We start from the raw sequence: 17,759 nt of genomic DNA on the forward strand, positions 1-17,759 counted from the left end.
TGGCTCCATCTCTTAACTGCCAAGCAGAATGACATCCAAAACAGGAATAAAAAGAAGCAAGCAGTCCCTTCCATCCATCAGAAGCCTCTGGTTTCTGTTCACCCAATGTGGAAATCATATATACAGTCTATGAAAATTACATTTACTCAGTGCTTTAGGGTGGTAAATGCATTAAGATCAAGGGAGAGAGCTTTTGCGTTGTGGCCAGGTATTATAGCTTCTAGCCATGGAAAATATACGGACTAACAAATTACTTTCATTCTGTGCAAGCAGACACTTCACAGCCAGTTGTGTTTACAGTGTGCCTGAGGCGGTCGAGGATTGAACGTCCAGTCAAATCTGGAATCCAGAGTGAAAAGAAACCGATTTTTACCAACATTGTCTGCCTTACCTCATGTGACATTTGTCATCTACTCATTTCAATATAAAATGATCACTCGTCTCAGAGCGAAGCAAACAGCTGTTTCATCGTAAACAACCAATGCCATTTGTAGGACAGACAAAATACTAAATCCCAGTGCTTTATACCGTTGACTTGGTTAGCAAAAGACTCCATATCCTCACCATGGTCAACCATTTGAGGTACATATTTTAAATCAGGATTCATACCAAATGCTGTGAAGTCTTCAATAATAAAAGAAAATGCTGTGACTGATGCATCCAAGGTGGAGAATATGACGACAGTCATGGCCGAATAGAGCACTTCTACAATGTAGTCTGGATTGATGAGGATGAGGAAATACCTGGAAACTACAACTGTTTTGAATCCTTGACTTTGGAATAATGTCCAGCATCATCTTGCTTTCTTTGGAGCCAGAAGTGACCATATTTGGACGAGATGGTGGAGCTTGAGAGGATATCCTGATTGGATCTGACAGAGAATCTGAGGCAGGGATTTGTCAACCTTAAGTAGCCACACCCTAAAGCATAGCTTCATTTATCACCTATTTTATTCTTAATGGGACCATCATTTACAAAATGAACATTGTCCTGAACTGAGGAAGACTTAAACCTTGCAACTGAGACCACAAACTCTTTAGGAAACTGTTCTATGCGGTAACAAGTCAAGTGAGAAGTAGGGTAACTTCTGGTTGGGTTGACTTCTCAGACTCAGATGCTGCATCCAATTCCTTTACAGTTTAGTAAAGTGAAAGGACAGTGACAGAAATGAAAGACTATTAAGAAGCTGCATCATTTATAGCTTTGTAAAGTGCTGTTGTTAAGCCATGCACATGGGTTTATACTTATAACCCTACCCCTGCTATTTCCTGCCCTGCCCTCATTTTCCTTGTACTTGTTTTGTCACACGTGTCTTTTTTCTGAAGTGACGAGTCAAAACATCTGCCATGAAAAAGGTATATTGCTGCTTAGAGGGGTATCAAGAGATGGTTTGTAGAAGTGCTACACATTACAAGCCTAAGATTAAAAAGAATTCCTGACCAGCTATCTTATGAGCTCACTTTTAACAATCATTTTCAACATAACATTTTAAAAAATACTCTGAATTCTTGAGTGCACCTACATAACCAAAAAGCTATTACAAGGACTGTATTTGAGCTCTTTAGCCGCAGTGCTGTGGATAGAAAGAGGCTTCGGTGAATTAAAAGAAACATTTTTAAATGTCCTTTCCACAGCAGAGGTAGTCAATTCCAATCCTCGAGGGTTGTCCTGCAGTTTAATGTCCTGCAGAGTCTTGTTCCTCTCTGATAGCTAATGAGCCCCTAATTGACTATCAAATCTATTCTTTCCAGGTACATTTACCAATGGATTAGCCTCTGGGCTGTTCACAGCAGCACATTTAGAATATGAACAAGAAGTTTCTTTAATCGGCATAATATTTTAAAAATAACAAGTTCAGTGCTTCGGTGGTCCATATCGTACAAAAGTTAGCTTAAATTCTTTAGTAACATGCAAATAAATGCATTAAGATGATTCTTGTTTATAAGAATATACAACATACCGAACGCTATAAACCACAACGACACAATATATTTTATTTCTAAAACACTATAAAAAAGGAACATTTAATCACATAACAATCCTACTAATGCTGTTTATTTAACAGCATTTTAGCTCATCTGGATATCGGTGCCGATAGCCATGAATATGAATGCATTAGTCATGAAATACATTAGGATGTTTGTCATCAACCACTGCTGGCAGAGCTGAACAGTGTGACCAGTTGGCATTAAAAACCTAGCCTCAGAGAAAATGATTTCATTTGAAACGTGATTAGATTTGTGTATGGTAATTGTCACTGAATTGTATGATGTTTTTGAGCATTCAGTGCATGTCTGTAAGGACAGCCCTGTGGTTCTGGTTGTTATAACTTCTTTCTGGGAGAAGAAGTGAATCCTTATGTGTCGTAAGATTAATACAAGTGTTGCTGATGATATCTAGCCTTTGCAAGGGCAGCAGTCAGACTGGAAGATATGAAAACAAGCAGAGCCCTGCATTACAGCACTGTCTAGCAAAGAGGCTGCAAAGTAACTGTTGATATGCATAAGTACCAGTCAAAGTAAAGTGGATTGCAGTTGAACCTTTCCACCATACATGCCAATCAAACTACAAAGATGCATATTCAAAGTTGTTCAGATTGTCTCAGTGATTGCGTTCAATTCCAGTTGACAAAACAGAATTTCTTAAGACGTCTCAAAGAAATTCTCTCTTATCTCAGTCTGCCTGCCTCAATATTATCGCAGCTATCGTTGGGAAACTTATGAGCAACCAACACTGTATGTGTATGCTGGTAAAATAAATCTTTCACAGCATCCCAAAGGGGTATCAAAATAAGAATAACAACTGGAATGAGATCACGGAGCAGCTCGAGCAAATGCAGCCTTGCCTCACTTCACAGAGGCACCTCGCAGTTTTATCTCTGTGACTGTAGCAAATTAGTCATTTGTCACTGCACACCAAATCTTCATTTGCTTTATGATGATCGTATTCTGTCTGGGCTGTAATGACGCGGCAATAACAAAGCATGTCCACCTAGCGTACTGTTTAGTATGGAGTGCTTTAGTCTGTCTGTGTTTTGCCCCTGAACGAGTGCCATGTCCTACAGGCTTCTTTAACACCACAGTCAGCCAGGTTGTATATGCATAAACAATGAGAGTACCATTCTACTCCTTTAATTCAAGACCTCACCCGCTTTAGTTATGTATTTACTGCAAATGCTCTGGTCTCTCTGTCAAGACCTTTTAGCTACAAGTGCCCTCTGCTACCCAGCAAAGTTTGGCAAAGTTAAAAAAGAAGAGAAGTGGCAGTGCATAATTTAATATTCACTCCAGGGCTCCTGCTTTTTCTGCATGACTTAGGCCTCTGAAGAGCCCTTCACAGGCTGGAAGAAGGAAAGTGAGAGATTACTCCATGTTTGGTGAAGTGTGTGTCAAGAAGCAGATGCAGACTAAAGTACACAGCAACGTGCTGAGTATATCCGTGCCCTTTTTAATCTCTTAGTAAAAGCCTATAGTCTCCGCCGAAATAAATTAGATTGGCTTAAACTAGCTTTCCTGCCACCGAGCCTCCTCGTGTGTGTTGTAGGAAAACCAACCAACAGACAACAGTGGCTATAGCCTTTCTGGAAACAAATGTGGATATAGCTATAGCATGTGTCAACAAAGACAGCCTGAGCTAACAAACAAGACATTAAATGCTTAAATCCTACAGATGACTGAGGAAGTTTTAACGAGTGCTTTATGCATTCTCTCCAGCACTTAACACAATTTCAAGGCTGTGCCTTAAACAGCTTCAAATGTAAGAAACCAGACTTCTATTATGTGTTTTTCAAACTCAGGGGGTATGCATGGAGTCATGTACTCAAAGATTCTTATGCTTAACTTGAGCTGTTAGATATTTGTACTGAGTGACACATTAAGACTTGAGGTGGAACTCTGTTATGGCAAAGTCCACACAGCACTGCTGTTCACCGTGTGTGGCTTAACAATGCATTAAATAACTTCTGAAATCTGAGAGTTAAACATAAGTCTGTTTCTGAGACAAACAGTCACCAAAATAACCCCAAAACATGCTGCCTTTTGTCTTGTCTGTAAATGTGAACAGGCACAGGTGATACCAGAATAAACCGTTTCAGCTAATAGGGGAACTGCTCCTATCTTTTTTCTTCTTTTTAAATATAAAATGAGTGAAAATTAAAAGCACTATATTTGTGAATCAAAGCTTCATTGTACCGTCAATTGCACTGCGGTTGGTTTTGCCCAGAGCATGCTGGAGCACTTTTGGTGGATTCATGGCCCAGAGCATACAGGGTGAGATTAGGAAGGATCCCTTATCAAACAGAATATCATAAGGAAGTATGTCAGCAGCTGGTTACAATTGTGGGCAATCGAATCCACTGTTCTCATCCCCTTTTAAAGCTGGGCTCTTCCTGTAACAGAGCAAGGGCAATTTAGTAATCATGTGGTAAGCTTCACTATGAGGAAACTTGTTTGCTCGGAGTTACAAGCATCAGTACACAGCTAAGGCCACATGGTGCCTGTTTTCAAGGTCGATACAAAATTGTATAAAATATCCGTATTCAATTCCTACATCTGTATTTGCTATATAAAAACCTCTATGCAGTGCAGCGTTTGTGTCACCTCACAGCAAACTGTTCAGTGCCGAAGGCGTCATTTGAGTCGCTTTAGGATTAAGAGCATTGCGACACAGAAATAATATTTGATTTGAGATGCGAGTAGAACTGAGCTGACTTTAAGATGCTGCGCGGTGAATGTTTGCAAAGCTAAAAATGTACATTAAAGAACACAACTGAACTACTTGCTCAAGGCAACAGCTGCTGTAGGCAACTTCTCACCCTGATGCGTATCAACATGACACATATCAACAAGTCCTCAGTCAATTAGTCCCCAGTCACCGTGAACTGAAGAAGCCTCTTGATGAGACTCAAGTCCAGTTGCCTACGCACTTACAATTACCATGACCTGGATTACTGAGAACTGCATGAACATCAACATGTACAGTATGCATACATATGAAGACACAAGAAGACAGATTCAAACTGTCTGAGGTATAGGACAGGCTCCAGATTGGAGACATTGATGCACAGTGCTGTTGTTCATCTCTATTGTTTTGCTGTTTTGGAAAGATTTATTTTCTCTACTGTACTTTCATTTCCTTAATTGAGGATGTTCATCACAGCCCTGAAACTGGACAGCAGTGTGTCCCTCGTCATTCATCTTATTCTGTTTTGTTTCCATTTCATTCTCCCATTTTAATTGAGTTTTCTTTTGCTCTTCATTATGTTTACAAATGTTGTTCAATTACATTTATTTGCTTTCTGTATATTTGAAAAGATTAGATACAAACAAACTTGCTCTGCCTCAGCTTACTGTGATGATGCACAGAAGAGGAAGGTGCACATAATAAGCTTAGCTACCTAAGCAAATTAACTACATGTGCATGTTTGCATGTGTGTCTGCTGATGCTTTACCTAAACATCTTAATCACAATGTAAACTGTTACACACAGACTAAAATGTATGTTTCATAGCTCAAGACCTACCAGACTTCCCAGTTTGGATGATGAGGAATTGTTTCTGTGTTTGAGCAGACCACATCCCTCCATGCTGGGGGCATCTCTGTGGTTTCCATGGATACGAGGCCCACCAGCCCCCTCAGATGAGGAGCGCAGACGCCTTTCCATCCGCATCACCTCGTGATAGGGGCTGACACTGCTACACAGAGAAGCTAGAGCAGAGAGCAGAGTAAAGACAAAGAGAGAAAGACTGAATAAAGTGATTCCCTGAGCAGAGACATAATCATCTTTTTATTATATCTCCAATTGGTAGCAGTCAGCTCTATTTCCTGTCGGAAATATGTTTTTCTTTCCATTAAACTTAATGACAGAGCAGCTTCTCCTTATTCAGCATTTTAAATTATGTATAATCTCCAGTTATGAAGCTCTTCAGAAAGCTCGCTTCTGGTCAAATAGTATTTGTGCCTGTGTTGTAATAACAGCAGTTGAGTACCACCGAGCTTAGTGTTAAACAATGAATCTGCAGTGTGAATACTCTTCACTCAGACACATTTAAGATTGCTTTAATTGCTCTATTCTGATCTGCTAATACATAGATGTGAATACAGACTCATACCACGTCCTCTCACTGAGCAGCAGGCTCAGAAACATTTGTTAAAAACAGCCTTTTATATAAACTAAATCCTCTCTTCTGCTTTGTCTCTCGCTCATACATGAGCACACATACTGTAGTTCTCCTGGTGTGTGTGTGTGTGTGTGTGTGTGTGTGTGTGTGTGTGTGTGTGTGTGTGTGTGTGTGTGTGTGTGTGTGTGTGTGTGTGTGTGTAAGTGTGTGTGTAAGTGTGTGGGTGGGTGGGTGTTCACAATCTAAAATTAGAAATGTAATATACAAAGCAACGTATATCACGCATCTTGTTATATGAATTACAGTTCTGACAGACGTTACAGTAAAACCAATCACAATATTTGTCGACAATTACTTCCTAGAAAACCTCTGCATACATACAATTGTCTTTTTTCATGATGTTATTTCATGTCATATGCATTTAATTCAGTTAAAGCTTGCAAACTGCAAACTTGCAACTGCAAGCAAAGCATGAATTAAGTGACATTTCATTATTAGTGATATGAAATTATCAGCTGCAGAAGCTAAACTTCATTCCTACGTGTTTACCTCATCCTAGAAAAAACAACAATTCCCCAACACTTGATAAGAGTTTAAATCATCTGTCTCTTTTGCTGAAGGGGAAATAAACTCATTTCGAAGTTCATGTTTTTTTATGGTTTAATCAAAGTCTGCCAGTCGGTTGCAGATTTAGTTTTTGGTGTCGTTACCAGAAAAAGCCTTGGCTGAAAAAAGAGAAACCTCCTCTGCAATATGTTACAGCAGCTGAAGAACTGAGGAGGATAGTAACAAATCATGCTTGGTCAGGGAATACATTTTCAGTCTGACACATACTCTTTCTCTTCTGTCAACCACAACTGGCATTGATTTATTAGGCTGCTGCATTTTTCCAGATTCACAGTCTGAGTTACAGCTGTAGACTGACAGGCGAATGAGTTTTGAACCTGTAAAGTTTCTTGTAGAATTTGTGATGTTTGAAAACACTTTGTACTTTTATCACAAATTGCCACATCATTTTCAAGTTGAGGAAAAACCTAGTAGTTTTAAAAACAGAAGTGGAAACCAGCTCAGTGAGACGTGATAATATTACTTGGATTCTGATTAGACCAGATTGCATCACCTCCACTTAACGATTTCTTGGGGGGATCTGATTCAGAGGCGTGTTAATGAACTCTCAAAGATTTCTATTTCCTATGTTTCTCACACTTGTTCAGTCTTGCAGTAGGAGGTAAAAATACCAATCAACACTGAAGGAGCAGAAGCATGGAATCACCTTAACTGCATGATGCATATTTATGTCAAACTCACTGTGGAGAGATAACAGTAATTGTTTTTTGAAGAATGAACAGATAACAGCATTATGTAATTTACTTCATATATAACCTTGGATATAATGGTCAGGAAACTCAGCATGACGTCTGTTTCTCAATACAAATTGTGATTAATTTTATTGGTAAATGTACTCAAATAATTCCTCGATAAGTGAATGAGTGCGTAAGCAAGTGAGGGAAAAGAGTCAATGGAAAAAAAAATAGTAACTAAGGCACCAAAGAAATATATTATACTTTCTGTATAGACTGTATAGTAAGAAGTCAATGCCCTTGCTGTCTTTGAGATAACATACCTAACCAACCATTTTCATGAAGCCCTCATCACAAAAGAATGTCAAACACGTACCGAAACCAAGTGTGTCTGTGTGTGTCTCTGTTAGAGGGATCAACCTTGGCTTGTAACGCCCATTGAGCACAAGTGCATAACCCTTCAACAGGGTTAAGAAGTGTGTGCATCTGTGAATGTCAAGCTGAGATTTAACTGTTAGTGTTTGCATATTTTCGTACCTGCATGTGGTTTCCTCAAGTGAGAGGACCTCGGCTCGTGGCAGCCACAGAAGCTTCCTCTTTCTTGAACAGACAGTGTGTTTCTTGCCCTCCTCTCTGATTGCTCTGGGTTGGAGTGACAACCCTCACTGCGTACCACAGCCGCCTCGCTCTCGCTCGTGGTCTCTGTGTGGTAACCTGCCTTCCTTTTCTCCACCAACTCCTTCCTCTGCTCTACAGACACCACTTCCTTTGCTTCCTTTCTCTCCTCCTCCCTCTCCTTCCTCTCTTCCAGTGATTGTTCCTGCAGAGGTAGGCAGGGGACAGCTGTTTCGGGCTCTGAGAGGGAAATGGCAGTCTCATAATCAGTGTTGTTGGCTGTGCTGGTGTCGGGGAGTAAAGGTTTGTCAGTGCTAGACTCGGCAGGAGTGAAGAAAACCTGGGGAGAGGACGGACCAAAAGCATTTTAAAATGTTACATTCAAATACAAAAACAACACTGAACTCCAATGAGGCAAAAAGCGATTTACAGAGAGGAAAAACCACTTTAGTGCTCATTTAGTAGGTGGATATTTGTGTCCTTGGGCAGCAGTGTGCATGTTTAGATAACACAGTCATACAGTATTTACTCTTCAATGGCCTGAGTACAGAGCTTTGTCTTTGCAGCTGTTATTCTGGGGAAATGGTTTCCTGACTGGGGTTCCTTCTAAAACCAAGAAATAAAATAGGATGTATTCTTTTCTAGGAAGAAAAGTTGAGAGCACAAAGGTGTGAAATGTGGAGAGCAGTTTGAAGACATGCGCAGCGTTTTCTTTTTCATGCCTAAGCACTTTCAATAAAAGGACTTTTCATGCCCAGTGCTCAATTTTTATGGTACATTTCACAGATTCCACACATTGGTCATAAATATTCCTCTTTTATAGTTTTTGTTCTTGACGTCCAAGGGCACCTGTGGTTGTACTGTCCGTCCCTGAAGCACTCACGTCTCAATCTTTTCTACAAATAATTTCCTGCTTGTATAAGCCTTAAAAAATAATTGTTCAGATAATTTAGAATACTTTATCAAAACTCATGCTGGTGAACTATGATTACTCTTTCACAGAAACACGTTCTATGTCTATACTGATTAACCCATCTGACTCCAATGCACCTTGTATGATTCAGAAAGACACGGTTAAAAGCGTAAAACAAGCTACCTGGGAGGTAGAGACCGCCACGCTGAAGTTCTCTGGAGCAGGTGGAGGGTCAGGTGGAGCTGTGTCAGTAGCCGGCCCTGGCATGGAGTTTGGTCCTGGGTCTAATCCAGATCCAGGACTGGGGACTGGCAGGGCATCCACCTCCGATACAGAATCCTCCGTAATGGGGATGAACTCTGACGGGGTGATGGCTGTAGTTCGGTCCTCTGATATCATCGGCGACTGCAGTGAGCTCTCACCACCAGCTCCTAGCAGCTCTCCTGGCCACGACCCCGGTGTGAGCCCTCCTGCCCCTGGAGTGATGGTGGTGGAGCTTGGAGGTTCCAGATTCACCTCAGGAGGGCGGTGGTGATCAGAGGTCCGGGAGAAGCGGTGGTGAGCGGAGAAAGATTTGGGCAGTAGCTGTTTCTTCTGGCGTGATGACCGTTTGTTACTGCCACCGCTGTAGTCATCGAGGAACCCAGAGTCGTCGCCCTCATTGGTCCCTGAGCTGCTGATGCAGTTTATAAACACATTTCGATTGGTTGTGGAAGAGGATGAAGACCCTTTTTCAAAATCCTCAGTCTGGGAGCGGGTGATTTTCTTCTTGTGGCTACCAAACCCAAATGAGTGGCGTGACTTGGGGCGTCCTCCACCCTCACTGAACCCTGTTGACACGGAGGTCGGGATCGTCTGCTGGTTATTTCCGTTTGTGTCAGTGCCCTGTGACAGCGGAGGTGTGAGGTTCAGGTTTATAGGCTGGACACGTGGCTCACTATTCCGTTTAGCTGTGAAACTGAGAGATGGAGCGCGGAAAAGGCTCCGCCGTTTCCCGGTGCTGCCAGAGCTGGAGTTAGTGCTGGATGGCGAGGAGCTGTGGACACCATTTCCAACTCCGCCTGAAGACGGAGAGGAAGGGAGAGACTCCTGCCTCTTGCTGCTGCTGCGGCGGAAGATCGGCAGGCGGGAAACAAGTGTGGAACGGCGTGAGCCCGATTCACCCATCTGGAACACTGAGGAAAGAACCAAACACAAGAAACATTTAACATATATCACATACTGTGAAGTCACATTCAGCGTAATGTACAATATGCAATATGTTCTCTTATGCGGCAGGTAGGAAATCTCAAATAAACCAACTCATTCACTGCTAACCCTTTAAGCAAACGCTGGACCTAAACACCACAAAATGGGAGCGCACATAGCATTTTTACAGTAAAAAAAACAAATCAAATCAAGGAGCTTCAGAGAGCACAGGCTGTTTGAAGTGAGAAATCTCCCATCACATTTCCCACGCTCAGTGAGTCAAAACAAATTACCGCTGCATCTTTATCCTGCAGATGCTTCTGTGGCAAATGATGTCATATGTGATAGATTTTCTCCGTGGGGGCATCGGCAATACACTTGTAAACAAAAACAGCGTTGTTTATCCTGTTACTATCTCCCAGTGAGGATTCTGTGATTAAAACATTTCGAAGTACAACTTATAAAGCAAGTCATAACTCATTTTCAGTTTTTCTTTCCAAAGTGGTTTGACCCAGCATACTTACGATGCCTCGCTGAGTGTTGGAGTTCTGTTTATGGTGCTGCTGCACATGATAAGAACAAAAAAGACAGGACTAATGCTATCACAAAGAAGCCGAAATTGCCATTAAGTCAACTCATACTTTGAACCCTAAACCCTCTGGATGTCTGACATAGTACTTAAAAAAAAGACATGACAGTTTTTAATATTCGTAAGATAAAAAAACAACAGAAGCTGTACCAAAACACAACATTTAGTCGGGCATTTAGATACACAAGGGCAAGACCATATATTCAAGCTCGGTCTTAATCTACATGGATGTGATTACTGCAGTTACTTCTCTTAAAAATGTTACAATTAACCCGTATTTGAAAGCTGAATCACGTAGAGACTGGACCAACCCACAGGGAGAATGACCGAAAGAGAGATGGGAGTGAGGCAAATGATACAGAAACTATAAGGAGAGTTTGACATTATCTTGGTGGATTTTCGCAGATTATGGTGAGGTAATTTCAACAAAACATACCACCCTTACGTGACTCAGCATTAAACAATTAATGATGAAATTCAGGTTGTTACAAAGCTTTGGTTCTCAAATATGTCCCTAGAAAACCATCTTCCGAACAAATCAATACAAAATCTCTCTCAGTGTTATCAGTCCAATTCATCCCCCGAGTGTAACCCTCTTCTTACAGAAATCAATTAAGGATGATCTTTGAACCATCTCTGACACTGTCAAAGTTATCTGCAAACCAGTCAGCGGCTAGTCTTTGTGTCCAGAAGTGTAGCTGCAGGCTACTGCTAAGCTAGCTATGACATCTTTTAAGTGTTTCTAAAGTCTTTTTGTTTGTTTTTGGTTTTTTTGCACTTTGGACCCCCGGTGGATTTGGCAAGTCGATAGATCTGGTATCACCAATACTGCCATTGATTTTGATTATCAAACTTAAAAGCTCATTTTGATCGATTCTCAATTTAGAAACTAAAGCATGTCATGCCCTCAGCAGTTACCGACTTGTTGACTTGATAGCACAACATGCAAAAGAAGACAAAAGAGGTGACCGAAGCAAAGCGGGAGTTTGTCGCTTTAGGCAAATGATAATCAAAGACAAAAATGACCAGGCATCATCAACACTTAATTACCTGGACTTAGGAATGTTACCCATCTACCCCTCAACGGCACTGTCTGAATACAAGGTTGAGCCTCAACAGTTTTAGAATTAGCAAACCTCTTAGTAAACACACTGCAAGCAGGACTACTGTCTCACTTACTGCTTGTAAGAATTAACCAAAGTTCCAGGGAGACATTGTTTTCAGTACATACTCACGTTTTCATTGTTGTTTGCAATTAATTAGCCAAACAGTGCCTAAGAAGTCCTTATAATGTTGAAGAAGCTGCCACTGTGAGAGCTACAGGAGTGTTTTGTTGTCAATCTCTGTGTAATAAGCTTACATTAACACCCTTTACTGAAGTGGCTTATGAGTGTGCCACCTCCTTGAAAGTAAATTTGATCAAGTTCAAAATACACAGCGATGCAGTTCCCGAGTTCATTCAGTGTTACCTCGCTGTAATGTACAACAAAGGTACATCAATATTGTCAAGGACCGAATAGGGCAATAATATTTACAGTAATGACAGAGTAAACAATGAAATGCTACGCGCACACATAACAAAATGCTGCTACGCTTTGCTCTGTCTGTTCTGGATCACTTCAATCTGTCTGTGAAAGTCAACACACACCCAGCAGGAAAGTGGTCCTTCTCAACAAATTTGATACTTCCTTTTTATGGATGAGCCAGCACTTCAGGGGCGTTTAGCTTATTATCACCACAGTACAGCCATTTGACCTGGTCGTGAAGCTCTGACCTGGCTTATCAAGACAAATTGAGACATCCAACAGATTGGATCGGGATTAAAAACGCATTGAAGACACCCCGTGTCACGTACAAGAATAATCAGGAGTAATGAGAAAACTCTTTTAAGTGATGGCTTCCAAAATGTCTGAAGGACATACACTGACCTGACTTTGACAGACATACGATCGACTGTATTTGGTATCCTGCCCCTGTACATAATGATCTATTACAGCTCTGTCAAACACACCACTCACCAGAATAATATGCCACCTGAAGTCTGTCCAGGCGAATGCTTACAAAAAAGAGGCAAAAGAGAAGTGGTGCTGTCTGCACTGCACTGAAACAGGTGCTTATTTACTCACGGCTCAGTCCCTGCATGAGAAGTGAGACTACCTGTTTCCCAGAAGGGCATAACTCTACCTCATGTCAGTTCCTCTTTCCTTTTGCTGCTTTACTGCAGTTAGTGTCAGTGGACGAGACAAGTGTATTTCTAAGATTTACGGGTTTCTAGGGAGCTTCATTTTCTGAGTATTTCAGCACTTTAATTCTAAAAAACAATGTCCAAATTGTCACAGTGGGTCATGATAATTTGCTAACCACAGGTCTGCTGCAAATATTGAGGGGTGAATAACAATAGCTCAGTGTCAGTCAGTACATAAATTGGTATGAGGCTCTGCCGTTGCTTCAGAAATGCCCGAACAGATTCTTTCCAATACTGACTTTAAAATATTATTATTATATAATAATGACCTATTGTTAAACAAAACTGGTGCTGTGACATTTGAGCCAGCTTCCATTTCAAACACAGGATGCTGTAATGCACACACAACACACAATATATGTTCATAATGGATTGTTTTGAAATCAATAGCTGTGGGAGTGGCGAGGAGCCCCCTGCCGTGCTCCTAATGATCTCAACATGCCAAATAAACCATCTTAGCTTGAAGTCTTTTATTCTTGCACTGCTGACTGTGTTGTTTTCTTATCAACACATTCTACAGCCTGAACCTACACAAGTCATATGGTAAATCAAAAAGGTGAATTCCCATCTCACACTGACAAATGATTACATGACAGTTTGAAAGTATAAAGGTGTGTATGGGGTGTGGACAACCGGGTGTTTCCTATACAACAGGTTCTTGATGGGATCTTTTTCACAACCATAACCGCGTGTTACATACAAAACCATAATCTCTGCTAGACGGAGTAGAAGATTAGATATTAGGCAACACTGCTGTACTTAGGACTGAAAAAACGCAGAGAACAATATACAGTACACAAAACAGGCTTTCATAATGTGGTGGAGACTGATACGGCATCTTGAGATCACTTAAAACAAATGTAAAACTGTGGCTCGACCAAATGCTCCATGAGGTTAGTTATTCCTCTGAACCTAGGGGGATTTGTGTATCTTAATAAAAAAAGAGGTTGAAGAAATGTCTCGATATGTATATATCATGTGGCAATATACAAATCAGAAGATATGTACACACAAATTGGAGGAACCAATTTTCAAACCTTAATATACTGCAGGGTTGACTATTATCATACTGTATACATGTTATCAAAAATGTATGTAAGTCTGTCAGGACAGAATTTTTTGTGAAATTATAATGAAACATCTGTTTCAACAAGAAAAAAAAAAACACTCATTTTCACTTTAGTTCATACTGTTGCAAATCTTGAATCTTACATCAACACATCACCAAGTTTTTCACTTATGGTAAGCATAACACAACTGCTGCCCTCCTCAATGCAAGCCAGGACATGTGGACAGAACAACAAGCCAGCCTGGGGTGGAGGACACCTTTTTGTCAGGGGCCACCAAAGAAACAAGAAACCTTTGTTGATTCAGAACACACACACACACACACACACACACACACACACACACACACACACACACACACACACTGTAGCTTTAGATAACACATGCAAATAGGCAAAACACAAGCCAGGACTTTGACAACACATATCTCACATTTAAAAAACAATAATGCAAATGCACTCAGACAGCGTTGGGATGGAGAGGAGTTAAAAAACAAATACATCTACTGCACAGATAAAACTCATGGTTAAGATGACATTAATCGCTCCATTCACAGGCTGCACATCATACTGCTGAACTGATGTAGGTTGTATATCATATGATATGACGTCATGACAGATGCAAGAAAATGATTTCTTCATCTGAGAAGAACAGGCACCTGAGGCTTCAACTGAATTAAAAAGGAGATAGGGTGAACATTTGCATTTGGTTAAGAATTGCATTAGAGTTTAAGTATTTTGTCCTGAATCTTTAGTTTCCATCCCCCAGTCTGGAAAACCTTCATGAAATAGTATGACGCATACACCGATGTTTTATGTTGGAGCTGTTACAATTAGTCTATTACTAGATTTGTCAATCAAAAGCAAAAGTGAAAGTTGCCGACTATTCTAAGAACTGATCATTTCAAGCAAAAAGTCGAACTTGTTCCCAGACAATAATTTGTAGGGACGCAAGATATATCATGGTCAATAACTTATCAGCCAAATACTGAATATTAACATCATTGATTTCAGTATCGGTCAAAGTCAACGCGGTAAATATAGGCCATAATATGAGTTCAAAGTGCAAACATTTAATTTAACAAGAGCAGCATTTTACAAACATCGATGTAGTTGGCTGTTTGGACTCTAAAGGTTGGTTTAAGACTGAACAATAAACACACTTTTGGCTATTTCCTCGGTAGCAGCTACGAGAAGCAGGTAGCCTAATAATCGGTTACCGGTGTGTCCAGTCCGGCATGTTGTGCATCACTCTGGGAAATCATGATGAGCTGTTCTTCACATCACATCATTTGAATTTTTTTCTCCACTAAATGATGAGGGATAATGAAAATACACCACTCACAATATGTAATAAAAGTCGAATGAAATGTGTTGGGATCAAAAATGTCAAACACAAAATAAAAAGCCAGATAAGCAAGTGAAACCCAGTATCTCTTATAGCAATTTTGAGTTGTGTATTTATTTACTTTTTTTGTGTTAAAATCAGAAGGTTTAAAGAAAGATCTACTCCGTTTTTACTCAACATTTGCAGATATAGTGGCATCCTGCACTGACTAACAATTGAAGGTTACTGCACATCAGCACACCACAATAATAACAATGAGTGGGCCCTTAGCACGTTACTACAGTGTGCTTACTGTACCAACACTTCTGACTACTGTTCAACAGGCCTGACCACGGATTAGCTGTAACTAGTTATCAGATTATACAAGATTGTATGAAATGAGATGTTTCAGCTAAACGACCAGCAGCAGCAGCAGCAGCATCACCATCAGCTCAGCAGCAGCAGCAGCAGCAGCAGGACACCAACAACTGTCAAACCGAAACGTCAACAACGTTTTGACGCTATCGACCTTTAAATCCAGCCTTAGCTAGCTGTGTCAATCCACTGGCGTTAAACCGTAACGACTACACTCCGAGGCTAATGGTCCCTACGACGTTACATCGATAAAAAACGCAGTGTATCGCTCTCATGTAGCTGTAAAGGTCACCGGTGCTCCGAGGAAAACAGCAGCGGGCACCGTGCGGTTGCTTGCGCCGGGGGCTGGCTAACAGTCGGACGCTCAGCCGTTGGTTCACGTACCGTACGTTAGTCGGACCCACAGTCTCTCCCGAGGCCGCTCAGTGCAGAGGAAGCTGGTGTGTTTCTTCTCTGTGCGGCGGTCATGCGAGTTGTTAAAAAAAAAAAAAACCTACATGAGGACGGCTGAGATCGTACAATGGTACCGAAATCCTACTGAGGTAGCACCTTGTGTTGCACTGACGCCGATGTTACACCTCCGTGACGTGGAGGCTGCTTCCCTCCGTCGTCTCTTCCGGGTTGCGACGACAGGACGAGAGCGTGCACAGCGTGACGTCAGCCCTCCTCCTTCTCCTTCTCTCCTCCTCCTCCAGCGGATCAGCATCCTTCAGCAGGTGGATGGGTTTTCACTTCAGTCTTTGCTTTATCATCAATAAACACATCACATCATTAAAATTCTACTCTGTCCTCACTGACCACAATTTCCATCACCTGAAAAACTGGTAACATCTGTGTGCAGCACATTTTTCATTTTTTAGAAGGGAGAACTAGAGCAATCATAGCACATTATAAGTGACTATAATAAACATGTTGTTGTTGATGAAGGTTCTCAGGCATCCAGGTCATGATAATTCTTCTTCAAACCTAGAATAAACATTTTGTTGGTGATTTGTTTTATTTGTTGTCGTTGTTGTTTTACTTTCTTTTTAATAACATTCAAATCTCAAACTGCAGAACCTACAACCTACAACAGTTGGTCACCTTTGTATTTATACAAGCTGAATATATTCCCCATAAACTGTATACTTATGTAAATCCATCGATGTTGTTCACTGATGGATATACAGGTCAGTACATATGGTAAATGTTCTGTGATTATCTTGTGAGGTTACATAGACAATCTGCCGCAGAAATGTATTATCAGTCTGTAAATTTGATTTAAAAAGAAAGATATCCTTTCCATCCCTTGAATAGCAGTTACAATATCCACCGAGTCTGTTTTTGCTGGAGGTTCAGCCTGTAACCATTTTGGTGTTACAGCCTTCATCCTGGCAGCTAATAATATATTTACTAGGTATTAAAAAGATGAGCTGCAATGTTGCCCAGAGAAATTGTCATAAAAGAGCAGTCAGTTCTATCACCAAATATGTTCTGTAGTGCTTGTGTTACCTGCTGCCAACATGACCGAGTGGCTGCGTGCAGCCCCAGAATATGTGGAAATGATCTGCCAGCTGTTCACCACATTTCCCCCAGCAAACATCTCTTTTCATCCCACCTGTCTGAGCACGTTTTAGCTTGGGGGGTTACAAAACATCTAATCAAATTCCTCCAACAGAACCCTCTCCAGAGGCCTGAACTTGTGAACAGATATTCAACCAGTCCTCCTCTGAGATGACGAGTCCACACCCCTTCGCCCATAGTGTTGTGTTTTTTTTTAATTATAATGGCTGCAAGTTTGTTTTTTTATAGATATATAAAAAAAAAGTGTTTAATTTTTACCTGATATTATATGCTGCATTGTATGTATGTTTATAACATAATGAAATATGTACATATATCATACCAATATGATTTCATCTATATGTTAATATATGCATATATGTATAGCTTGCATATTACACATTTATACACATACTCGTGTTTTGCATAAATAATTATGTGACATATATATTTCTGTGGGCTGACTCATGTCAAAGTAT

The 17,759-nt window shown here is 40.7% G+C and overlaps 1 protein-coding gene across 3 annotated transcripts in view; it reads right to left on the minus strand.

Annotated features, from left to right (window-relative positions):
• Nucleotides 1–16,484, minus strand: part of ccser1 (coiled-coil serine-rich protein 1) — a 117,993-nt gene extending 101,509 nt beyond the window's left edge. For 2 of the 3 annotated variants that reach the window (XR_005075020.1, XM_037097818.1), the window contains exons 1-4: nucleotides 16,288–16,484; nucleotides 9,131–10,122; nucleotides 7,957–8,374; nucleotides 5,521–5,705 (exon numbers count right to left, since the gene is read on the minus strand). Coding sequence is in view for 2 of the 3 variants with exons in the window: in XM_037097818.1 (XP_036953713.1) it covers nucleotides 5,521–5,705; nucleotides 7,957–8,374; nucleotides 9,131–10,122; nucleotides 16,288–16,444 (1,752 nt within the window). In the remaining variant the exon portion in view is untranslated. Of the gene's footprint in view, nucleotides 1–5,520; nucleotides 5,706–7,956; nucleotides 8,375–9,130; nucleotides 10,123–16,122 lie in introns of all 3 variants that reach the window. The other variant, XM_037097819.1, reaches the window with a different exon arrangement.
• Between the last annotated feature and the right edge of the window lie 1,275 nt (nucleotides 16,485–17,759).

The sequence above is a fragment of the Acanthopagrus latus genome, chromosome 5 (assembly GCF_904848185.1).
Source record: "Acanthopagrus latus isolate v.2019 chromosome 5, fAcaLat1.1, whole genome shotgun sequence".
NCBI lineage: Eukaryota > Metazoa > Chordata > Actinopteri > Spariformes > Sparidae > Acanthopagrus > Acanthopagrus latus.